This window comes from Vitis riparia, chromosome 6 (assembly GCF_004353265.1).
Source record: "Vitis riparia cultivar Riparia Gloire de Montpellier isolate 1030 chromosome 6, EGFV_Vit.rip_1.0, whole genome shotgun sequence".
Taxonomy (NCBI): Eukaryota; Viridiplantae; Streptophyta; class Magnoliopsida; order Vitales; family Vitaceae; genus Vitis; species Vitis riparia.
Genome location: NC_048436.1, coordinates 18,877,742 through 18,904,232, shown reverse-complemented (window position 1 = coordinate 18,904,232; position 26,491 = coordinate 18,877,742). Strand labels below are relative to the sequence as shown.

The window sequence follows — 26,491 nt, the reverse complement described above, 5'->3', positions numbered from 1 at the left end:
TCGACTTAAAGATAAATTAATTATTTTTATTTATTATTTAAAATTATTTATTATTTTAAGTCATATCATTAAGTTATTTTACTTAATATACTTAATTTATTTAATTATTTAAATTAAATTATTAAATCATTTTAAGTTATTAAGTTATTTTCTATACTTCAATGAAAGATTCATTTTCTTTTAAATCTCATTGCTACTTGTGCAAGGCCTGCCTCCAAACCTGATATTGTCCTATTAGAATTGAAGACCATTGTTAAAGAATGGCCCAATATATCGGGCCCATTACACTAAACCTATCCTAATTCTAGCAGAACCGCCTTATGGCAGTGTTCATCAGTCATCACCACCCATTTGAAGATATAAATATACCATATGATAAAATGACAAAGTCAATGAGAAGAAGATTAGACAGGGAAAAGAGAAGTCCACTGCATTACAAAAAAAGGGGTATAAAAAGGGTATCTATGCAATACTGACACCAGTTCCTTGCTAAGCACAAAAGGCTTTTGACCCGAAGGCAAAAAGGGGGAATGGGGGCCATGCATATAATCCTATGCCTGCCTAACGATAAGAGACTTGATTAAAGCCAAAAAGATCATCATCATCCTCAGAGTAATATTCATCTTCTGAATAGTATTCGTCATCAAAATCTCTATCGCCTTCGTCCCAAATATTATCCTCATCCCAGAGGGGGCAGGAACATGTTGCCTTTTTGTTCTTCCATTCAGCACCACAAGTATAGCAGAACTCATAACCGCATCTGCAGAAACAATATAAGGTTCCTTCTTATGAAAGAAAAACAATGTAAACCTTTGGATGTAAAGGTTGGAACTAAGATAAGGAACAGCATAGTATATTTGAATCATATGTGAAACCATTTATCACAACAGATTGATAGGTCAGCCTGGATAACACAAAATCAACCAAATAAACTTTCCTTTCCAATCAATCAAATGGAAAATAAACCCAATCATTAGTTATTGTCACCATGTAGATGCCACAGCTGGATCATGGATCTTCCAAATCTCCCAAGCTTTTTTAATACCAACCAACAAAAAAAAAAAAAAAGCCTAAATCGCTGCAGAAAATACTAATAAGAACAATATACAATAATCACAACAGCTCAAAACATCTTGTAGAGTTTTTTCTTTTCCAAACTCCAATAATTTTGGGAAACCAGTTGTTATAAGAAGTAACCAAACACACTAAGATACACATTTATTTTTGGTTGAGTAAAAATTGGATCTCAGGGATGGTGTTCTAAAGGGGGAAAGGAAATCTATGTGGTCCATATGAGAGACAGCCAAATTACATTTCCAGAATGTGGTATTGTTTCTTTTATAATTGCATCCATATGATGAGGTTTTTGATGGACCTAAAAAAAAAAAGGAAAAAAATACTCCATGCCGCATCCTTACGATGCGACTACTATGATGTGATTTTTGATTGACTACACCCAAAAGGGGGAAATAAACACTCTACATGACCTGGTAGTCTGATATGCCAAATTTTGAAGCAGATGGTATACTTCTTTGTTTTTTAAGGAATAGGATTTTGGAAGAAGATTCTAACTTATATTGCATTTAATTGGAGTTGTTACAAAGGGTTATCTTATTTTCTGGTCCACCAGGATCCATCTCAACATCCTAATTTTAGCAATACTCCTCTTACTGCAAATGTTTTCTTGATTAACTGCATTTTGTGCCAGATAGTATTGTTTGACTCAAGATATTTTTCGTTCAACATGATCACCATTGGATGATGAGAGAACACATTAGATGCACTTCTCCACTTCAACCACCATAGAATAACATTGCAAGCAACCCTATCAAAATTACCAGACTTATATTGGTGTAGAAAAGATAATTAAAAGAGAAAAAGGGGGAAAGAAATCTCTTAGTCATGAGGCAAATAACTCGAAATTGAATCTAAATGGAAAAAAGAAAAATTTCCCTTCTATCATCTTACAAAGGCACTCAATGCTAACAAATTGCTAGCAATAGTTTTGAACTATTTCTTTCACTTGGTTTCAACATTTAAACTTAAGAATATGCAAATTTGGCTCTGGGAATGCAGCATATTCACAATCAAATATTTAAAGAAAGCAGAGCAAAGTATGTGGTTTTCTCCAATCTATGCTTCTTCCCTCAAAAACAAATTGCTATTTGTTAAGGCTATATTCGGTTCTCGGAAAATGAGGGAAAATACGAGGGAAAGAAAATAGAGAGAAAAAGTAGAAGGAAAAAAAAAAGTGAAGGATAATAAAAAAATAGATTTAAAGTCAATGAATTATATTTATTTAGTTTTTCAAACTCATTTCACTTATTTTCCTTCATTTTATAAGGAATGAATAATTTTAAGATGCATAAATTATTTAACTTATTTTAACACATGATTTTCTTTTGTATTTTCTACAGTGAAACCAAACACAAGAAAGCTATTTTCCCTCACATTTTTTTCTTTCCCTTAGTTCTCTTCGGGACCAAACATGGTCTAAAAAAAAAGGGAAAATCAGTAATGATGCACTCAACTTTCAGGGAAGAAAGATAGTACCTGCAAGTGATGTGGAAGCAACCCTCAGCAAGTTCAATCAAATGGTTGCACTTCACACATTGACGCCATAGATTTCTTGTTGCAAGCGACTTCAGTTTTGCATCTTCTGCCTGGGGAAAAGGATTTGATCTTTTGTACTCAAAGCAGGTCATCTTACCATGCCAAGGGACCATGCAATTGATACAGAAAAGGCCATTACATGTCATGCATTTTCTGGCTCCAGCTCGTATAGCACCAACAGAAGTAGTGTTGGCATATTCCAAAGCCTCCTTTTTAGACATTAATGCAGAGCATCTAGGATATGGACAATAAACTTTCTCTGTCACAGGAATCGAGTCTTCCTTCAGACGTTGACTCATAATTCCAATCAATTTAGGTGTCAAGAATTTCCCACAGCTGTCAATTTTCAGCAGTGATTTACAGCCTTCATGAGGGCATTTAGGAACCATTCCATGAAGCAACTTCACTTCCACATGCTGTTTCATACAAGAAAAGCAATAGCGGTGCAGGCAACCATCAACTGAAAACATCTGACCAATATCAGTATCTTCTAAACAAATTATGCAAGTCTCCTTCAAATTATTGCCATGGAGAAATTTTGCAGGTCTCATGATCTGAGAATTTATAGCATCGTTTGCAAGTTTAATTGCAAACTTAATATCATGTCTTATCACAAGAAACAGGTTACAGTATGTGAATTTTTTTCGAAGAACAGCCACCTGATCAAGTAATGCAGCAATCTTACGGTTCTTAGGTGGCCATTTGCCCCTAACCTGTATTGAAAAATACAGTATTAACAACTATATTTCAGGCATTTAAGACCTAAACACAAAACCATTAAGTTATATATAGTAATATCGATGCCATGTAGTTCTACACATGCACATGCACAAAGGGAAAAAGATTCTTGGCAAGGAATGATAAAGATACGATGAAAATAATTTACCTATCAAAAAGGAAAAAAAAATTGCATCAATTGCCTAAAACATACTCCAAATAATGATTCTTCCAGAAAAAGCACATTGAGGCAATGCATGATTGTCTAAAATGGATCCATTATTTTAAATAGCATTTAAAAGCACAATACAATTGAAAAGAAAAAGAAGTCCCACCAAAACTACTGTTGGCTCTATCTAATTCAGGGGCATCCTTGATTGTTCCATGGAAAAAGAAATTGAATGTCTCCATCACTAGCCGTGTGATTCTATCTGTTGAAGATTTAGGAGTTAGTTAATTTAGAAGATTTCCTATTTTTTAGAATAAGATCTATATCAGATCCTGTTCTTATTTGTTTTGTTTTCCTTGTTCTATAAATCCGGTTAGTTCCAGATTTGTTAGGTACTTAAGAGTTTCATGGGATTGTTTCCCTATTTAATCTGTAACCAGCATTCATTCAAAACAATGAAGAGTAATTCCAATTCTCAAAGCTCACATGGTATTAGAGTGTTTAAACTTTGAGACCTGATTGGATTTTTATTTTTTTCAGTGGCAAAGACTAACATGGTCAGAGCTACCAGAAGCTCGGCTACATCCAGGGGAGATGAGGACAGCATTCAAAATGTCTCCACAACATCAATCCAGAATTTTGACTCCAACAATCAAAACTCCTCTTCAATTAACTGTTCATAAACTGAATGGTAAAAATTAATTAGAATGGACCCAATGTGTGAACCTGGTGATCGATGACAAGGGAAAGCTTAGCCATCTAACCAGTGAGGTGAAGAAACCAACAGCAAATGATCCAACGCTAAAGATATGACAATCTGAAAACTCGATGGTGATTGCTTGGCTTATCAACTTGATGGAACTAACCATCAGAAAACCATACCTATTCTTACCAACTGCAAAGGAAGCCTGGGACGTAGTTCGAGACACCTACTCAGATTTGGAAAATATACCGCAAATATTTGAATTAAAGATGAAACCATGGCAGTTCAAGCAAGGAGATCCTGAGGTGATGATTTATTACAATGAGATGTTGACTCTATGACAAGAGTTGGATCTGTGCTATGATGATGAATGGGATTGTCCTAGTGATAGTGTGAGATATATGCAGTGGATGGAGTATGACAGGGTTTATGTTTTACTGGCGGGACTAAACCAGAGACTTGGACAAGGTGAGAGGCTGAATTCTGAGTAGGAAGCTACTACCATCCATCAGTGAGGTTTTCTCTGAAGTACAAAGGGAGAAGGCCAGAAGAAAAGTGATGCTGAATGAAGAACCGAAGCTGATTAATGAGGCTGAAAGCTCTGCCCTAGTATCAAAGGGACTTGGCCAAGATGCTTATCGAAAGACCAGGAAAAAGCCCTAGTGTGACCGTTGTAAGAAAGCTTGGCACACTCGTGAGACTTGTTGGAGATTGCACGGGAGACCTCAAAATAGAAGAAAGAAAACAGGTAGTGGAGATAGTTGAACGTTCCAAGTCTCTAACAAGGAACAGGGGCATCCCACTCCTTCAGATACATTTCCTTTCACTAAGGACCAGCTAGAGCACCTGTACACACTGTTTCAATCTCCTACTTTCAATGTAAACTGTAATTGGTCTTCCTCTTGTTCTTTAGCTCAAAAAAGTAACTACCTTACAACTGCCCTAGTTAGTGTTAACCCTGCTGCTAATCATCCTTGGATTGTAGACTCTGGTGTCCTTCATATTCCTAATTTGTCATGTAATTTGTTGTCTATTCATAAACTCATTCATGAGCAAAATTGTCAAGTTAATTTTTTCTCTTCTTGATGTGAATTTCAGGATTTGAACTCGAAGAAGATGATTGACAGTGTTAGGCAAAGAGAGACACTTCATTTCTTTGAAGATGGATTGAACTTGAAGGGACAACCTCCAACTGCTTGTTTCAATTCTATTTCTGTTGCTAGTGACAATGAAATCCTGTTGTCACATTTCAAGTTAGGACATCCAAATTTTTAGTATTCAAAGTATTTGTTTGCAAGCTTATTCATCAATAAAAATCCATCTTTATTTTAGTGTGAGATTTGTGAGATAGCAACATCATCGTGCATCATTCCTTTCATAACCATACAAAGCCTCAAAACCTTTTTATGTGATTCATAGTGATGTATAGGGTCCCTCTAGGATTTATACACACTCCGAAAAGAAATGGTTTATCACATTTATTGATGATCATACTTGCATGTCTTGGGTTTATGTTATGAAGGAAAAATCCAAATCTGAACAAATTTTCAAAGTTTTTTACATGGTATAAACTCAACTTCAAATGAGCATTCAAGTTTTTCACATTTATTGATGATCATACTTGCATGTCTTGGGTTTATTTCATGAAGGAAAAATCCAAATCTGAACAAAATTTCAAAGTTTTTTACAACATGGTATAAACTCAGCTTCAAACGAGCATTCAAGTTTTTCAAAGTGATAATAGAAAGGAATATTTAATAAAATCCTTAGGAATTTTTTTGAGGAAAATGAGATTATGCATCAAAGTTCTTGTAATGATACTCCACAGCAAAATGGAGTAGCTGAAAGGAAAAACAAACACCTCATTGAAGTTGCAAGATCCTTAATCTTTAAAACTAAAGTTCCTAAATATTTATGGGGGGAGGTGATTCTTATAGCCACTTACTTGATCAATCAAATGCCATCAAAGGTTTTTCAGTTTCAAACGCCGTCAGATTTTTTTTAAAAATGTTTTCCCACTTCAAGGATTTCTATAAATATTCCCCTCAAAATATTTGGTTGCACTGCATTTGTTCATATTTACAACCATAATTGTGGAAAACTTGATCCACGAGCGAGAAATTTTGTATTTGTTTGCTATTGTCCAACACAAAAAGGATACAAATGTTTGGATCCAATCTTAAAAAAAAAAAACTATTTGTTACCATGGATGTCACATTCTTTTTTTAATAACCATCATATAACACCATCTGCAGATTTTATTTTGAAAAAAGCAAAAAATCTAGCTGCTAACCTAGGACCACCTGTGGCTGACCTTCACATAACACCATCTGCAGATTCTATTTTGGAAAAACCAGAAACTCCCTCATCTAACTCAGGACCACCCATGGCTAACCCTATTCCATAAACACACGTGGTACCCCTAGAAACTAGTGCTGTAAATACTGAAAATAATGGACAATCCCTAAATATGCCATCAGAATCCGAAATGTGTGAAAAACCAAGTACTAAACAACCTGAGGTCATTGTCTACTCAAGGAAGAACGTAAATCAATGGAAGAAGAATCCCACTTTGCAGCAATGCCTTGAATCTAACGCGAGATCAAAACTGGATTCTATCATTCCTACGAGTAAGTTTGTATCTGAGCCAAGTACAGTTAAGTCTAATTCCCAAATTGAATCAATCAATGACTAAGATGTTCCAATTGCTAGCCGAAAAAAGTTCTATGAAATGTACTAAACATCCCTTGTCTAATTTTGTGTTCTATGAAAAATTGTCCCCTTCTCTCTGTGCATTCACTTCACAACTCTTTGGTATGGATATTCATAAAATGCGAAGAATGCTCTTAATGTGCTTGAATGGAAGGAAGCGGTTCTAGAAGAGATGGGAGCCCTTGAAAAAAAAATAAGGCTTGGGAAAGTAGTGAATTTGCTTGAAGGAAAATCAACAATCGGCTGCAAATGGATCTTCACAGTTAAGTATAACTCTGACGGCTTACTAGAAAGATACAAAGCTCCACTAGTGGCAAAGGGATTTACACAGACATATGGTATTGACTATTCAGAAACATTCGCACCAATGGCTAAGCTAAACAGGGTGAGAGTGCTTCTATCAATTGTTGCAAATCTCGATTGAACCCTACAACAACTTGATGTAAAAAATGCATTTCTCAATGGTGATCTAGAAAAAGAAGTTTATATCAACTCTCCTCCTAGCTTTTCTAGAAGATTCGATTCAAAGGAATACAAGTTGTGAAATTCATTGTATGAACTCAAACAATCGCCTAGAGCATGGTTTGAGAAATTCACTTAGTCTGTTAAGAGATATTACACCTAGGGACAAACCCATCATACCTCATTCATAAAGTTTTCATTTGAAGGGAAGATCACAGTGTTAATAGTCTAGATGGATACTATCTTCATTAGAGATGACATGTTCGAAATGGATAGGTTGAAGTAGTGTCTAATCAAAGACTTGGGAACATTGAGGTACTTTCTTAGAATATTAGTTGCACGCTCTAAGAAAGGCATTGTTGTCTCACAACGGAAATACACTCTTGACCTCTTAGAAGAAACTAGAATGAGTGGTTGTAAACCAGCTGATACTCCTATAGAGTACAACTTGAAGCTAGGAGAAAATGACAAAGGAACCCTTGTAGATACAACCCGATATCAAAAGTTGGTACATAAAACCAATATACCTATCACATACTAGACTAGACATCACATTTATAGTTCGTTTAGTGAGTCAATTCATGCACTCTCCATATGAGGAGCACCTTGAGGTTGTATACAGGATTCTGAGATATTTGAAGAGCACTCTAGGAAAAGGATTATTGTTCAATAAGAATGAACAAATGGGAGTTGAAATCTTCACTGATGCAGATTGGACAGGATCAATCACTGTTAGAAGATCCAAAGCTGGATATTGCATCTTTGCGTGAGGTAACCTAGTCACTTAGATAAGAGAAAAACAGAGTGTGGTAGCACAAAGCAGTGTTGAGGCATAATATTATAGAGCAATGTCACAAGGAATTTGTGAGATTGTGGCTAAAGAGTGTCCTAGAAGAATTAAATAAGCCAAATACTCTTCCTATGAAGTTGTAATGCAACAATAAAGTAGCTATCAACATTGCACACAATCTAGTGTAGCATGATAGGACAAAGCATGTCGAGACTGATAGACACTTCACAAAGGAGAAACTTGAGGTTGGTGCTATAAGCTTGCCGTTTGTTCCAACAATGCAACAAATAGCAGACATCCTAACTAAGGGACTCCTAAGGCCTAACTTCAAGTTTTTTGTTTGCAAATTGGGAATGAAAGATATCTACGCACCAACCTGAGGAGGAGTGTTGAAGATTTAGGAGTTAGTTAATCTAAAAGATTTCCTATTTTTCAAAATAAGATCTATTTTAGTTCCTGTTTTTATTTGTTCTATTTTTCTTGTTCTATAAATCTGGTTAGTTCCAGATTTGTTAGGTAGTTAAGAGTTTCATGGGATTGTTTTTCAATTTAATCTGTAATCAGCATTCATTTAAATCATGAAGAGTAATTCTGATTCTCAAAGCTCACACTATCAAATTTTACATTTTGTACAATGGTCCCATTTATTATAGTCATATGTTTGACTGTCCATGAACTGCAGGGAAATAGAAAAGAACTTGAATAAACTAATATAAATTTTTAACATATTTTAAACTTGAGAAACCAAAAACCTTTGTTATTTAAAACCCATTGAGATTCATCTTCTCATTTGTTTGAAACCAAAACAAGAACCAAAGGACTCAAAACTCCATTTCCTCATTTTTTTTCAGCAACAAATAATAATGGCATTTAGACATAAACTTGCATGCATAACACAATGGGCAGTTCAGTTATCAGCTGACCATCATTAAGCTCCTTAAAACAATGACTTCAAAAGAAATGAAATATACACACAAAAGCAATAAGTCATAGCTTTTGCCAAAGGTTCAAAATTTCCCATCTTCTGTCACAAACCCATTTCCAACCATACATTTGAAAAAAAAAAAAATTACACGTACAACACTAGCAATTCAATTCCCACTGAATCCAGTAAAAACACACCAAAAATTCATACCTTTATAGACAGAATTTAACATTCAAGATAGCAATAGCATTAAAATTCCACATAAATAAGTGAAAGAAGATAACAATAACATTCAAAGTCAACAAAGAGAATTGAAAGAAAATAGCAGTAAAATTCAAAATCTACCAAAAGAAGTGAAAGAGGAAAGCAAAAGCATTCAAGACCCAATATAAAGAATTTAAAGGAGATAGCAATAGAATTCAACTTAAGGAATTAAAAACAAAAGACAAGAATCAAGAGGAACTCACACGCTGGTAAAGCGGCTGATGATCGCAGAAAAGGTCGACACGCGTCAAATCCAAAGCAAGCGCTGCATTGAGCGCTTCGATCATTGCCCTAGTCTCAGCGTATTCATGGCTCTTCCCGCACCCCACCAATGGCTTCTGCAATTCGAAAACCAAATTGTCCCTAAAATCACAAATCGAAACGCCGATCCCCATAATCGGCTCCCTCGAATTCCCAATCTTCTCCTCACGAGCCAACCCCTTGAAAAACACCCTAAACACCTCCCCAGAAGACGACCCCTCCCCGAACGGACGCTCGTAGTTGTCGCCGTACTCCTCCCATTCCTCTTCCGGCATCTGAGAGATTTCCCGCGCAAGCTTCTGATCATGCGCTCGCCGATGGATATCCTCACGCAGCTTCGTCATCTCTGCCTCGCTCTGCTGGCGGTCCCTGACCTCCTGTTCGAGCCGGTCAAGTTCATCCGTCTGCAAAGCCCTGAGGCCCGAAACGAAGCAGTCAGTGTCGGGGTTTTGCACTCGTGGCGGAGACGACGATGTAGATGGGAGAGAAGACATAGAAGCCGCGAGAGCCTCTTCGAGTTGGAGGCGGAATGCAAAGTCGAGGTCTGACTCCAGGGTTTGCGCTTCCAGGAGTTCCCGCCGTTGATGGGAGACGACGGAGTGGAAGTCTCCCGAGTCGGAGTCCGCTGTCGCCATCTCGCTCTCTCTCTCTCTCTCTCTTCCTGCTTTTCACGGTTGCTTGTTTTTGGAGTTTCTGGGATTTAAAAGCTGCGGAATACAAGACTCAAAAGACTCAAGGATTCATCGGATTTTTTATAAGTCTATGCTAGTTTTAAAAATTAATTCTAATGAAATCTATTTCAGATATTTTTACTAATTAAAAGTAGATCATTTATTTTCTTTAAAAAGGAAATATCTGTAAAATTGGGCTCTTGAAGATATGTTTCTAAAATTCTTTAAAAAAGAATTTAGGCTAAAATCATTTCTTGAAGGAATTATTTCCTTTTATTATCATTTAAAAAAAAATAGATAAAAATAGTCTCTTAAAAAGATTATTTTTCTTAAAAAAAATTAACATGAGAAATTATCTTTTAATTAATAATATATTTTAATAATAAAAATACTATAAATATATGTATTGTAAAATTAATTGATTTTATGTTTATTATTATTAATATATTATTTATAATTATAATATTTATAAAATATAAATTATATTTAATATCTGATATTAAAAAAATATTTTATTTTTAGTTCAATATTAATTAAAAAATATTTCAATTTTTATCCTTAATTTTTTATAAATTCCTTTTAAAAATATTTTAGAAATCATTTATTCGAAAGATTTTCATCTATAAATTTAAAAGAAAATAAAATTAATCAATAAAAAATAAAAAGTTTAAATTTTTTTTTTCCATTACAATAATTTAAATATTATTATTTTTAGCCATCATACACTTATCAAAAATCGATTATTTATACATTTTTTTTAAAAAAAATAATCAATAAAAAAATAATAGATTTAAAATATTTTTTTCCACTACAATAATTTAAATATTATTATTTTTAACTACCATACACTTATCACAAATGGAGAATCCATCCTAAGCGAGCATTATTAATTAATGTGAAATCTCTCGGGATTGTTTTGGATTTTCATAATTATTTCATATTAGATATATATATAGGCTGACGTCATGCTTTTAACGTTGTTGCTCTGATTATCATACTATATTACTTCCAACGTCTGTTAAACTTTATCACCCTCATCTCATGCGTTTCCTTCTCTTTTCGTCTTTTTATTTATTTATTTATTTTTATTTTATAGATTAGAAAAATAATATCTTTACTTGGGGTAATTACAAAAATAAAATGAGACCAATTATTTAAAAAATAATAATATTTGAGGTAATAAAATTCTTGTCCACTATTTCTCAACGTTCCAAAAATAATCATTGTACGAATTTACTTATAGTATATTTTTTTATGATAAAAAAAAATTATATTTATAAATCTATATTCATATAAACAAGAAAGAAAATGTTTAGGATATATGATTATCGATAAAAGGTTTGAGGTTCAACTCATCATACCATCAAGACAAGTTTGCCTTTTGTTAAATATATTACACTTAAAATATATATTCAAAATCATCATAAAAAAAAAATTAAAAAGAATATTTTAAAGAGCAAATTAATTATAATTATTTTATAATTAAATAAAAAAATTCCTTTTATTGATTACCAAAAATAAAAAAATTATCATAATAATTTTCTTCATAGTGTTTTTAATATCATTAATAAATTAATTAAATATTAAAAAATTGTACATATATCATAATTTATTTTATATCATTTAATACAATTGAATTAAATGGATCATAATTTTAATATTAATATATATTTTTAAGTTAGACATATTATAATCAAATATTATAATATTATTATAAAATAATATTTGATGTAATTTAATAATAAATGTACACTTATAAATTTCATATTTTTTCGCATACGATATTATTATCAAATATGATAAATCATATTATATATATATATATATATATATATATATATATCAAATTCTTTAATAAAACAACTTTAAAATATCTATTATACTTCTAATTACATTTTTATGAAGTTTTTCTTGTATTTTTTTTTTATAAATTTTGATCAATTTTAGGCTTGGGATATTTTTTTTCAAAATATCCGCCGATATATCTCCGATATATCCGTAAAATCGAAGTACCGATATATCCGTGATTACCGATATTTTCCTTGCATATAAATACTATATATAAAATTGTCCATAATATCCTTATTAAAACAATAAATTACCATCATATCCAATTATATTTATTAATAATTTATTTTAATAGGATAATTTATTATCATTTATTATTAAAATTACGTGAATAAAAATTTATTATTTAAATAATTTTCAAACCTATAATTTATCATTGTTTATTATTAAAGATATATGAATATTGTTATACCAAAGTTTAGTTAATTTCAGTATTAACGATTACAAAATAAAGATTAAAACTAATGATATATTTTAAGTGTAATTGTTATGAAGATTTCAAAAGATGCATCCAAAAAGATATATCAAAATAAAAGGAAATTAAGAAGAAAACAAGAAAAACCCAAAAGATATTAGGTATGAAGATTTTTAAAGAGACGATAAAAAAAATATCAAAATAAAAGAAAATTAAGAAGGAAACAAAATCTAAAAAAGAAGGTTTTAAAGATCATATTTGTTTTAGATATCTTTATAAGATTGTTGTTGTGTTATAATCATATTGTGTTTCATATTTTATTAAAACATTTTTTTTATGTATATGATTTGGATTAAAATCTTTTTAAATGAAAATCACCCTTCTATTAGTGCTATTCTCGATTAAAAGGTTTTATAAAATCAAATAGATGAATCTTAATTTAATATTGTATCCATTTGAACATAATCTTGTACTAGGATTTTATTCTCATCAATTACAATTTTTATGAGGTGGTATTAAGCTTGGAATCACTTACGAGCAAGATTTCTTATAAGAGAGTCCATAGGAACCATAATATACCAAGGAGAGTTTGAAGACTTCAACTTCAAAAGTCACATGGTTGTAAAGGGTGTTTTGAAACCATAATCAAAGTGTAAAACTTGCGAGTAGAGTTGGAAGCATTGTTAATAGGATAATAATTTGGTTAGAGTTTAAGGGATGTGGATGTAAGTTAGATTGCATTCAACCACTATAAAATTTATGCTTACATTTCTATATCACTTTTCTCTTTATTTTACATGCAATTATTTTTTCATTACTTTTATATTACATGTAATTGTCACTTATATTATTAATTAAATTTGCAACATAAATAAACATAATTCAATTCAACGCCCCCGATTTCTTTTTACTAATTTAAGCTATCTGATCGAATTTCTTATCTTAAGAGAAAATTACCTATTGACTTATACAAGTATCCATTTACTTTGTAAATACACAAATTTGACAATGATTTAGTACACAGTAAAACCTCTATAAAATAACTTTGGATTAGGAGAACTTATTATCTTAGCAAGGTTATTGATTTACTAATAAATGAGTATTTATTAATTTTTAAAAAGAATTATATTTCTATTGGTATGTTACTTGTACATAATTGACTTATAAGATGTAGTAAAAAAATGATACATAGAAGCTTAAGAAATTAAAAAATAAAATTAAAAGATGGTTACTAATGGTAAAAGATGAAAAGACTTATTCAAAAGAGAGATGTGTTGTCAAAATTTAATGCTTCAAAATATAAAAGGGTTTCAAGTATGGGATGATTCCGACAAGGAGTGAATTGAAAAAAAAAAATAGAAGTTATTCAATGTTATATTATGAAGTTCAATTTGCTATATTACGAAGTTATAAGAAGTTATTTAATACTATATTATCAAGTTACTCTCTATGTGTGTTTTATTTTATTTTCAAATTTATAATTTCAACCAAGAATTTCTAAGAGTATAAACATAGAGTCTATGCTTGTATGGCTTGCAACAAATCGATGTTTGGATGGATGCTTTTACAAATCCCAGATTTGTTGTGAAGATTTAAATTAGGAGGGCAAAATCAGTGTACAAACTCTTTGATATTTATATGATGCTTGCTCCTGGATTTGGAAACATGCAAGTTGTTTGATAAAATGGGTGTAATAATTTGATCTTTGTTTGAATTTCTATGAAATGATGTTTTTAATGCTTTGATATTTTGTATCTATGGATTTCAAGTTTCCAAATCTTGCCCCGACTTGATCTAGACCAACCCAAACATGGTTTTATCACCTTAACCAAACCTAAGTACAACAAGAATTTAATAACTTAAGCTTAGGTTAAATTAAGTTCGAAATAAGGTTGAGTCAAATTTCGGGTTGATACATTTTAAGCTTGGATTGACTCGCAACTTGACCTAACTCACAAAGTTGCATTGTGTAAATGAAATTGAGAGCACCAAGTTCGCATAAGTGAATGAGAACCATAGGGTATTTACATGCACGATTATGTGTAGCCAATCACTATCTCTCTGCATTACACGTACTTATTCAACACATCCATCACATAAAATCTATCTCACTCAGAAGTAGGATGATAATAGATCATGTCGTATTGGGTTTTTGTTGTGTAAAGATAAAAAGAAAAAAGGTGAAAATTTACTCAATTTGAATATGACTCATTTAATAAATCATATTGAAATTACCTAATACAACATTTTTATTACATGGGTAATACAACATGATCTAATTAACTTGTTTAACAAATAAGTAAAGTTGATATGTGTATGAATTGATACAAATAACTTGTTAACTTGATGCTAACCTATTCACCATTTAGCACAATTTTAACTTATTAACATAATTCTAACTCGTTTATCTTGTTAATATGATTTTAACCAATTTAAGTTATTTAAAACTTGAAATTTATAAGCATATTATTTAAAATATATTTAGTTGCTTTAAATTTTAGCTTTTCATTTTTAAAATCTTAATTAACTTACTTATATAATTTTAATTATAATATGTTTATAACATAAAAAAATAAATTAAAATTTTAATTATAAAATATTTTTAATCTTTATGAATAAATATATAAAATTTTACTTAATTAATTATTTAAATTTTGTAACTACATGATATTTAGTTAAAAAAGTATTTTTAATTTATACAAATTTTAAATATATAAACAATTTATTGGGTTAAACATATCATAAATGGTTTGGATGATAAACGTGTCATTTTAACACAATTAAGTAAATACACTATTAATTTAACAAGAATAACTAAACGGGTTAAACAAGTTGAGTAGTCAAATTTGAACACTTGTTTATTAAATAGGTTATATGAATTGACATAATTATGACACTAACACAACTACACCTAACTCGAATCCATTGAAATTTTTATAATTTTCGAGTTGTGAGTCAAAATTGTCACCTTCGCTGAGAAGCCACTTCACGAATGATGTCACACATGGCAAAATGGGGATACAAAGCCAAATCCTTAAGCGTACCAACTATGGGTAAGCAAAGTTGCACTCAAACTAAAAGATGATCAAGTAATTGCTTGTGGAAAATGACTATTTGCACGACCTTGACTACATGTATGTATACTAATTCTTATGTAAAGTGAAGTTGCTTCACTAAACCTATGAGAATATATGCTAGAACATCAATGTTTCACTTCTATGGGATTTTACTCTAAAGATGTGACCTGTTGGGGAAGAAAAGGGGTTGCCACGCAGCTTATGAGCAGTTCATATAAGTATGGTAGTACTTAGAGATTTTTAGGAGGGTATACATTATATAGTTTAGTTTTCTTTTAATTTATGTAGTAAATCTGTGAGAAACTAAATAAACTTGTATCCAAATGTAGAGTGCAACCTAAGAGAGGATCTCATGTAGTAATCAATTTTGTCCCTATTTTTAGATTCCTCAATTTAGTTATTAATAAGAAAAATAAACTTTCTACAAGTATGTCAAGATCAGATATCTTTGATACTTATACTATAGCTTAGTGAATGCTTGTTATTCAAACTTGATTCATTGATAGGAGAGTTTGATAAGTGATATATGAACCCTTTGGATTAGACCTTGAGATGGGTAATATTTTTAAAGCGTTGAGATTGGAATGCTAGCAAATGCAACTATTTTAAGATAAAAGAGATCTTATTCGTAATTGAGATATGAACTTAAAAGCACAACCTACTCTGGATAGTTTTATCATTTATATTATTTGCTTTTGTTATTATAAAATTCTCTGTTATTTTAATTAGTTAAATCAATTCTCATTGAGTTAGTTTAGATTAGGATAGAATTTCACAGTAGTTCATTCTAGGATAGAATTTCACAGTAGTTTCAAGTTAGGATAAAATTTCAAAGTAGTTTCAAGTTATGTAGCAAATCTTTTCCATGGAAACTCCTTTGCATTCCTTATGAAGATGGTCAAATTGTTATACTAGTAGCCATTTCTTTTTCTTTTCAATTCTTTTTTTGGTTTAAAAGACAACAACAACTAATTTTTGAATTAAAATTAAGCAAAATTGAACCACAAGAATTAGGCAATGAAATAAGTCATTGAAGGATGAATAGTTGATGAAATCAGATGCTTTTCACATGTGACAGCCTCTTGAATTGCCCCTCTCCTTAGGATCATTAATTAGGTATGAGTACCTAAGATTAGATTAACCATTGACATGGTGATCGATCCTAACCAACCTAACTCCTCTCTCTCAAAAGTGCAAAAGAAAATGACAAATGAACTAAAACTAGCTACTTCATATATTTTTTTCTATTTGTTCCTACCGTTGTTATGCCATGTCTAACTTGAGCATCAAACAGGCGGTGGCCGTCCTAGCCAACCCCTACCACCTTGGCCTTGTGTTGTTAATATTTTACAACACCTAATCAACCACACTACCCCTTTCCAACATGTTATGACTCTCATGGTAAAGTGGGTATAATATTATTTTTATATCAACCAATTAATTTACCATATATTGAAAAACAATCAAGTAGTTGACCATTGGAGTCATTTCTTTCAAATTAATATTCACTAATTTCTTTAACAAAAATACTTTGTTGTTAGTAGTTTTTTTTTCCAAACATTATCTCCAATTTCTTTCAACGATAATGAACACTAGTTTCATCAATCATATGGTGGTAAAAAGCCCAATCAATTCATTGATCAATGCAGACAATTGTTTTTCTTTTTCTTCTTCGATTCAAATTCAATGGTACACTTGGAACTAGCTTTTTCACTTTTAAAAGTGTTTATGACAAATCTTTGCTTGTCAAAAAAAAAAAAAAAATCATCATTGACTTTCACATAGCCTAATTTGATTTCTTGAGTTCTCTTTCATTTTCATCTCTTTCAAAAAAAAAAAAAAAAGAATACAAACTCATGCACTTGTTGGAAACAAGAAAAAATAAAGCAAAAGCAAACAAAGCAAATTTTAGCTCTCCTTAAGCTCTTGTTTAAGTAACCAGACGCTCAATAAAGTTGTTGAATCATAACTCAATCTGTATTTGAGTTCTACAAAATAGTTCTCAAATAAGATAAAAATAGGCATCAAAACTTGCTATAGTAAGAAATGAACAACAACAATATATGGAATATTTTCTAAATACAGATGAACAAGTCAAAATGGATTGGTAAGACAACAAGCATATCATCAAACACATGAACAACATCCAAAATGAATACTAATGATTTTACATGAAAAATCATCCACAAAGAAGTTAGAAAATTATGGAGAAATGAACGTAAAAGGGAATACAAATTTCCTCACTAGTTTTTTACTCACAATTTGTTGTATATAAAGATAAAAAAGGAATGATAATTATTTTTTCCCCTTTTTTAATCTCAAGTTTATAAAACCATTGATTTCACCATACACAACTTCCACACTCAAATGGGGAATCCCCTTGGAACAAGGTAGAAAATTGTGAAGAACCTCTTGGTTTTGAAGTTGCAAGGCAACCCCTAGTTAATTCTATATTTTAAGGCTAACAATCCACAACATTTGAACCTACATTTTCTAGGTGTCTTTCTTAGATTATCATGACTTGATGTTTTTCCATTGAGTTGAAAAAAGTATTAAGGGATAAATAAGAAAAATATTATTAATGAATCTATCTACTTTATTTTGGGAATAATAATATCCTTGTTAAGAAGAAAGTACAAAAATTCTTATTATAAGCTATTATAAACTAAAGTAATTAATATTTCTATTTTTTATTTATTTTTATTGTTTATCTTCATGAGATTATCTAATTTCAAATGTTTTCTTAGTGCTAAATAACACTCGTAAGATTTTTTAAAATTTCAATAAACAGCCCAAATCTTAGATTTTATTTATCCAACATTTTTTTAAGCACATTTAAAGGCAAAAATAGCTACAAAAATTAGTCATGCCGGAAAATTCTATCTTCCTAATTACAAATGTCTAAAAAACCACAGAAAATATGTCTAAATTTCCTTTTTGTCCTTCTTAGAAATTCGACACAATAAACAATTCCCTCAAAAAGTCAAAGTCCATGTGGACGTTAAACTACGTCGTTTTGAAGACTAAGGTGTAAGAGCCCGGTCAACCTTTCGATGGGCCCATCTTCAGTCCCAACTGGAATGAATAGCAGTACGGGCCCGTGGGTCACCACCTCCCCAGTTACCACTCTTAGGCCTTACAATTGGGCTGTTGAGTCTAGGATTAGACCAATACTGGATTTGATTTGGGCTGAACCCATAGAACCTACTGGACTGTTTTCTGTGGGCATGAGGCAGCCTAAAACTAGAAATCCTAATTGGAAGCAAGCAGTAACCCAATTTGTTACACAAGAAATGGTCACCTTTATATATGTTTTAAAAAAAGGGGACCTTCACGATAATTAAAATCCTCCTCAGATACGAGTTTCTTTCAATTTCATATTACTGATATGTTCAATTGGGTGCCTTAAAAGTTAGAAAATTAAAAAAAAGAAAAAAAAAAAAAGCACCTTGTTAAGAGTTAAAATTTATTAACAAAAATTTATTAACAAAAAAAAATAAAAAATCACAATTTTTTCTTTAAAATTCAAAGTAAAGCCGTGATGATCTTTTTAGACTTAAAATGAATAATATTTATATAATTGAAAGCTGATTATTATAAATAGTATTATAATTAATTATTGACTTCAATGCAAGTATTTGTTTGTTAGGTTTTGTGAGAGTTATTTGTTTGTTAGGTTTTGTTAGAGATATTTATTTGTTTATCCACCCAATTTTCTATGATATAATAAGGGTATTATGTTTATTTGTGATATCTCATTTTAAATAAATAAAAAAAAGTTTTTGACCGATGAATGAATTTTGGTTAATCTCGTAAATAACTTTTAAAATCATGATTCCTTTGAACTCATAGCATATAATGATATATCTACACGATGGAGAACAAATCAATAAGGATAGACTTAGAAAGAAAATTTATATTTCTACACTACTTTCCCACATTTCATTATCAAAGAAAATATAAAGGGTAAGAAAATAATGGGCACGTGATAAAATAATAACCCCATTTAAATAAAGGATTACAACCCATTTTTCTTCCAACAAGTCCACCGAATTGGTAGATCACCTTCCACTTCCCATTACCCACGTGGAAACCAACTTCGAGGAAAAAGTCCTTCTCATTAGTCCTCCCCGGTGTCATTTCAACTTGGTGTCCTTATTGTCAGTTTTCGTTTTTCTAACTTATATTACCTAACAAAACAAACCGTCTTTTATATTTCAGTTTTTACATGGACTGGCTGCTTCTCCTTCTCCAGAATCTCCACCACCACCCTTTGAAATTTCTCCCACTGTTAGGCTTTAAATTTTGGTATTTTCCTGCATTTTCCCACTGTTTCCTTTATTGTCATTAAATAATAACAAGAAAAGAAATGACCAAACAACGTAATTTCATGGACTAAAAACAAATTTGTTTTTGTTTTCTGTTTGTAAGAATATATGAACTATCATTTGTTCGAGGTTTAGACATGAATTACATCAATCTAGCATAGAGGAAGATTATAGCTTGTAGTGTGTGCCTATGTCACGGCGTACCTCATCTACCTTTGAAATTTGTTGGCTCCAAATCAACCTTCACCCAACCCAATCTACCTAATAAAAGACCCAACATTATAGTTAATAGTAATCGAACTTAAGATTCAACCCTAGTGCGACCCATTGTTTCCACCAATGTGCCCTAGTCCACCAACCAATGTATTATTTTATTGATTTAGTAGGTTTAGTAGAGTAGAATAAAATAATGGTATCTCATATATTGCAAATTTTATCATCTCTTTTATCCTTTAATTATATATGGAGAGATTCGAGACATCGATAATCAAATATAAAAAAATTAATAAGATGTTTTTTTTAAGGGTAGAATTAAATGCATATCTTAGTTTATTTTGTTTTACCTATAAAAAAAACATCTAAAAATTATTAGTGAGATCATTTTTCTTACAAAAGGTAATTATTATATTTATTTTTATTTTATATACTAAAATGATGCATTTGAAAACTAATAATTTGATAAATAATAATAATATAACATATTTTTAAATGTCTCAAAATGCCAAAATTTAATCATAATAACATTTTTTTTTCTTTTTATCTAAATGCACTTTGTTTCCTTGACTTTTAATGTGTTTTATACTTTGTCCTCTCACATTCAAAACTTAACACTTTGTCTCCAATCTTGTTAAAAAACTAATATTTTACCCTTAATTACAAACTTTTCATAAAATTATAAAAAATATTTTTTTTTTCGCATTCTAATTCGAACACTGATTTAAACTTTGATAGAACCAATTTTGAATCAACAAATTTCAAATGAAATTTCTCTAATATATTATCACCAATTTTGATTTTGATTTTAGATAGATACTCACATATTTTTGCATATTTTTGCAAATTTTCTAGTTTTGACTTTAAATAATAGATGTTTTTTTTTTTATTACATTTCAATTTTGTTTCTTTACTTAACAACTTATTCATTGGCTTTTTAATAAGTTTAAGGGACAAAGTGTCGTTGTTTAACAAAATAAATAAATAAAAAAGTAAGGTGGGCATATAAATAAAACCATAAGATATCCAATATTCTTTAAAAAATTGGCTAATTTTCCATGGAAGCTCATGATGGTGGGGCCAAGAAATGGCTTATTAGTTTCCGGGGAATGATCTCCTTGCAACGAGTCTAAAGTCAACTTGGCCTCTAAATCTAAAGGAAAAATGATATTGTTTACAAATTGCATTGATTATCTAGACAAGTTTCTCAGTGCCGTAAGCTGAGCCTTGCAAAAATTCTTCATCTTTCTAGATGTGGTAGGCGGAGCACAACAATAAAGACTGATAAGAAGAAGAAGAAAGTGGTCATGGGAGAATAATATATATGTTAGTCTGTTAATGTTATCAACTTTGGTTTACGAACAAGACAGTGGTCTTAGACTCTTAGGATTATCTACTACTTGATTATCGCCTTTGATCTTATTATAATATGAATGTGGTTGGTTTAAACAAAGGAATAATATAGATAGATTACAAGACTTTCTATTTTTATGTCCTAGATGCATAGCCTGCTTTGTGAGTTTACCTATCAAAGAAGTCTTCGTGGTTTGAAAATGTCATGCAATTATTCTACATAAATACAAACACACTTGGGCTTTGTTTGGAATGTCTTTCTTTTCTTGTTTTAATTAAAAATCGAAGTTGAAATGAAATTCACAGCTCTTTAAGGGTAATATTGGCATAGTAAGAGTTTTAACTTTCTGCGTTTTATTTTAATTAGAAATTAAAGTTGAAATCCAAGTCACCATTTTTTTTAAAAGTAATATTTATATTATAAAAAGTTTATTAAAAATAAAATAACGTCTTTTATAAAGGTGTAATTTGGACAGACTTGTACAATCATTTTTAACATTCGAATTAGAGTTAAATTATATTTTTTCACATCTAACTCAATTTTGGTTGGATTCGGGTCAAGGTTCAAACAACCCAACCCTATTCCAAACTCTTATTAATGTTTTTTATAATATTTATAATGTACATTATTCTATGTAATAACATTAAGTTTTTTTACATTTTTAAGAAAAAAATATAAGATTATATCATATTATTTACCTTTTCAAATTTTTGTTGTTATCTTTAAATTTTGTTATCTTTACTATTTAAATTTTGATATAAATATATAGAAAAAAAATTAGAAAACATTATGGATGAATTTTGAATTATACAATTCGATTAAGTTGACCAACACTAATCTAGTTTGACCAATCCGGCCTCAACACAAACAATCAAAACTCAACCCAAGGTTAACAGGTTGAAATTATCTTGGATTGAGTACCTTGAATTAGAATTCAGATTAAACTAAACTTAAGTTGATAGTTTATCAATTCAGCTTGAGTTTGGATTAACCATCAACTCTCCCAAGTTATAACTTTATTCTTTCATAAACTAAAACACAACTTCTTATTTCTATTTTTTTATATTAAGTCATTTTTCACTTAATAACTTATTCAAAGCATGCATAGAACTTCTTGCTTAAGAAGGAAATTTTCATTTTTTAAAGTTGATCCAAACATACCTTAATTCATTTAATAATTTTATAGCATATGCCCAACATATGTGACTTGGAGGAGGTTTGGTAGGTAACTATTGACTTAAGCCAATTGGTCATAGCACACAAGATTTCAAAAGAAACCTCTCAAAGAAAAGAAATGAGAGTGGGAACAAGAACTCCCACCAATGTCCATAGAAATGCTTGTAAAGCATTTTCCCTAGGATGGGATTGTCCAAATATTTGCTCTTGTATGAAAGCAAGCTTTAGAAAAATGTCCCAAAAAATAGCAGCCATGGGGCAACAAGTACGGTCCATGTCCTAGAACCATGATTACCAAAGTCAAAATAGATCTTATCACTAATGATGTGGTCCACATTACTTTAAGTAAAAAAAATTCAACCATCTAAGATGGATATGCACGTAACAAAACCAAAAGAAAAGCTACCAAAAAGGTGCTTTAATTCATCTCTAAAGCAAGAAGAAAAGCAAAGAACTAAAGGCATGGAGATGGCCACAACAGACTAAACAAAAATCAAAAGTATTTTTTTGGGGTTCCTTTCATCATTTAAAAAGTGCTTCATAGAAGCATTTTTCAAAAGCAGTGGCTTGGTTCCCATTGCAACTTCTTTGACAGTTGTTTAGATTCTCTTTAGATATTGACTATAAGGGCAATAAGGGGTGCGACCCCTAATCAATTTAACCCTTTTGTGTTTGTCTTTTCTCTAGAGTTAGGGTGGGAAAATTATTAATTTCTCTACTACTTGGCCCTATTTACATGCATGTAGTTTGAACTCCCACCCACTATATGGTTGACATTGCCCCCATTGACAATATTGTTCTTGTCCACATAGCATGTAGTACTATGCTAAAGTAAGATAAGCATCACACCAACTTTTTTATTTCTATCTTTATTTTGAATGGTGAAAGCTTTTCTTATAGTAGAATCCAAAACTATGGTTTGTTAATTCTTAGCTACTCTAATATCAATTATTCATTACTTTTCAAGTCAAGACTTTTTCTTAATTATAGTGATAATTTATTAAATTAATTTTCATATAAAGTGTAGGGTAGGAACATCACTATCAAAGAGAAATTTCATAGCCTTGTGGATATCATATAAAATTAAATTTTTAATTAGATTTTATTGAATTTGTTGAATTTAAAATTTTGTTATTTTAAGCATTAAGATTATCTGATGAATTTTAAATTAATTAATGAATTTATGAGAGATAAACAATGGGAAAAAAAGTTTATTGTTGTGGGAGAATCTATAAGAAGTTAAGGCTTTATTTTATTACTGGTTTCGAACATAATTTTTTATTTTTTTAATTTAAAAATAAGAAAATATGTTTAATAAAAAAAAAATTGTTTTTAAAAATAGAAACCATGGTGTTCTTAGATAATATATTTTAATTAATTTTTATTATTTTCACTTTTTTTTTAACAAAAATAATTATAAAAAACATGTTTAAAATATTTTAAATTTTCAAACAAATTTTATTTTACAAAACATCAAAAAATGGTTTTTAAATAATATTCTTAAAAACTATTTTTCAAACATTTTTTTGGAAAACCATTCTCAAATAAAACTTGAATGAGAGAAAACTATTTTGAATTCAAAACAATTATTTCTTTTAATTTATTACCTTCATAAAATTTTGACTTTTTAAATACCATTGTAATGTTATTTTATCAAATACATTTAATATATTTAATAAGTTAATTTAAGTCATTAGGTCATAAAAAAGCTTAACAATATTTAAGTTATTTTATATTTCTTTTTTTGAGTTTTCGATAAGAAAATTGAAAAAAACACATGGGCACCCTCTTACCTAAGTTAAAAATCAATGTTTAGAAATCTAAACATAATTAAGAATTTGTTTGACCGTGGATTATTAAAAAAACTTAACAATAGTAAGGTTATTTTATTTTTATTTTTCCAAGTCTTCTAGAAGAAAATTGAAAAAAAAACATCAATGGATACCTCTTACGATAGTTAAGAATCAATGTTTGGAAACTATACTTAAATTAATAATTCATTTGACAATGATTTTAAAAAACGTTTTTAGTCTAAAAATTATTTTTCTTATAAAATTATGAGTTTGACAAAATTTAGAAAATAATTTTTAAAATCTAAAAAATCACTTATAACATTTTTTATTATTAACATGTGTTTTTGACCATTGATGGTCACGTGAATTTAATTTAATTAAAGGCTTATAAGTGCACTTTCCAAGTAATTCACTTCCCTTGATTGTTATGAAGAATGGTATTCCACTTGGTCAATAATCACACAAAACCTTTAATTTCTAGATAAATACAAATTTAACAAAACAACAACCTCAAAACCAAGGATTCACATGTTTCTCAACCTACTTCCCTACAAGGCTGCAACCTATTTTCTAAATTAAATTATCACAACAATGGTAGACAAATTGGTTTACCAACAAAAACAAAAAATATCGTCATTGATTGATTTGATTTTGTGATTATCTCTTGTTTGGTCAACCTAATCAACTTGAATTTTTTAATGATTAATTCTTAATAAAAGCTCAAAATTATGTAGCAATTATATATAACCAATAAAACAAATGTTTTCAATGTATTTTTTATAATAACAATAATAATCGAGAAGTATTTTAAATGATTGTCTAATTTTTTTAAAAAAAAATTTGTTGAATGCTTTGATTTTATAGGAAAAATATTTTCAAATACTAAAACATCATGGTGTCAACGATTAATTCTAAGTACCTCTTTTAGGTAGACTATTAATATATATACGAGCATGCTATATTTAAAGTTTTCGAAAAATGTAAAAGAAAGAAAATATTGATAAAAAACTTAAATGATATATTTAAAGTTAATTAATGATTTTATATGTTATCTTAACTCTTTAATATAAAAATTAAGTGATCTGAACATGTTTATAATTTTTTTATTAATTTTAATTATTTTTTATTTTCGTTTGTATTTATCACAATATAATCAAACACAAAAGAATTTTTTGTAAACATTTTTTTCTTTTCTTAATATTTTTCAAAAAATTGAACATAAAAAAAATAAATGAATTCAAAATTTGATGGAAGGCATCAAAAGTGAGAGAGCACAATATGTATAAATTCCATTTAAAAAACCAATAATACTCGATTATTTAATTAAGAAACATTAAAGACCAAAAAAATGAAAAATAACTTTTCTATATGAAATATGAATAGGAGGAATAAGCATTGACTAAGGAGCCCAAAATTCACAAGGCATAGTAAAAAGTGACCTGCATTACATAGGGTACCCTTATGGTCAAAGGGACCATTCAAAAGGTTGAAAATATAAAAAGCATGTTGGATTTAAGACCTAGATCAAGATGCAAATATTTTGTCTCAGATCTTCGAAGGGACATCATCAATTATTTACCGACAAGGATAACAAACATAAGTTTTTAAGTTCAAAGCCGAAAACTCACGTGCCTTGCATGTGATCTTAATTATAGCTAAACCGTGTTCATTACAAACACTTACCATCATTTCCAAATTGGAAAGTCGCACCGAAGCGCGTCGGATCGAGATCTGACGGCCCGGACTTATGCCTCGTCCACATGTTCCTCGATTGGTTTATCTCCTGTGGGCCCGACGGTGATTGCTAGAAATAGAAATTTTGATTTAAAAATGTTTTGTGAGAGGCTGTGAATGGAAATCTCTTCCGACATAAAAATTTTAGCCTAAAATTTTAAATTTTTGACTTTCAATAGAATACCTTAAAATAAAATTTAATATAAAAATAAACTAATTTAATTTATTTTAATTTTTAAAAAATATACCAATTTTTAACTAATTTT

The 26,491-nt window shown here is 30.0% G+C and overlaps 1 protein-coding gene across 1 annotated transcript; it reads right to left on the bottom strand.

The window, feature by feature from the left end:
• Window positions 1-350: 350 nt before the first annotated feature.
• On the bottom strand, window positions 351-10,318 carry LOC117916552 (probable E3 ubiquitin-protein ligase rbrA). The gene is made up of 3 exons (XM_034832641.1): window positions 9,559-10,318; window positions 2,554-3,326; window positions 351-760 (listed from the first exon to the last, which is right to left on the bottom strand). Exons 1-3 carry the CDS (start codon window positions 10,249-10,251, stop codon window positions 562-564), a joined length of 1,665 nt encoding a protein of 554 aa, XP_034688532.1. The 5' UTR covers window positions 10,252-10,318; the 3' UTR covers window positions 351-561.
• Window positions 10,319-26,491: the final 16,173 nt, after the last annotated feature.

Excerpts from the sequence above, each read along its gene's own strand:
- LOC117916552 (XM_034832641.1), bottom strand. The coding sequence starts at position 10,251 with ATGGCGACAGCGGACTCCGACTCGGGAGACTTCCACTCCGTCGTCTCC. Across the intron at positions 3,327-9,558 it reads ATCAGCCGCTTTACCAGCGT|GTTAGGGGCAAATGGCCACC; the intron begins GTGAGTTCCTCT and ends TTTTCAATACAG. Across the intron at positions 761-2,553 it reads TGCTTCCACATCACTTGCAG|ATGCGGTTATGAGTTCTGCT; the intron begins GTACTATCTTTC and ends TTGTTTCTGCAG.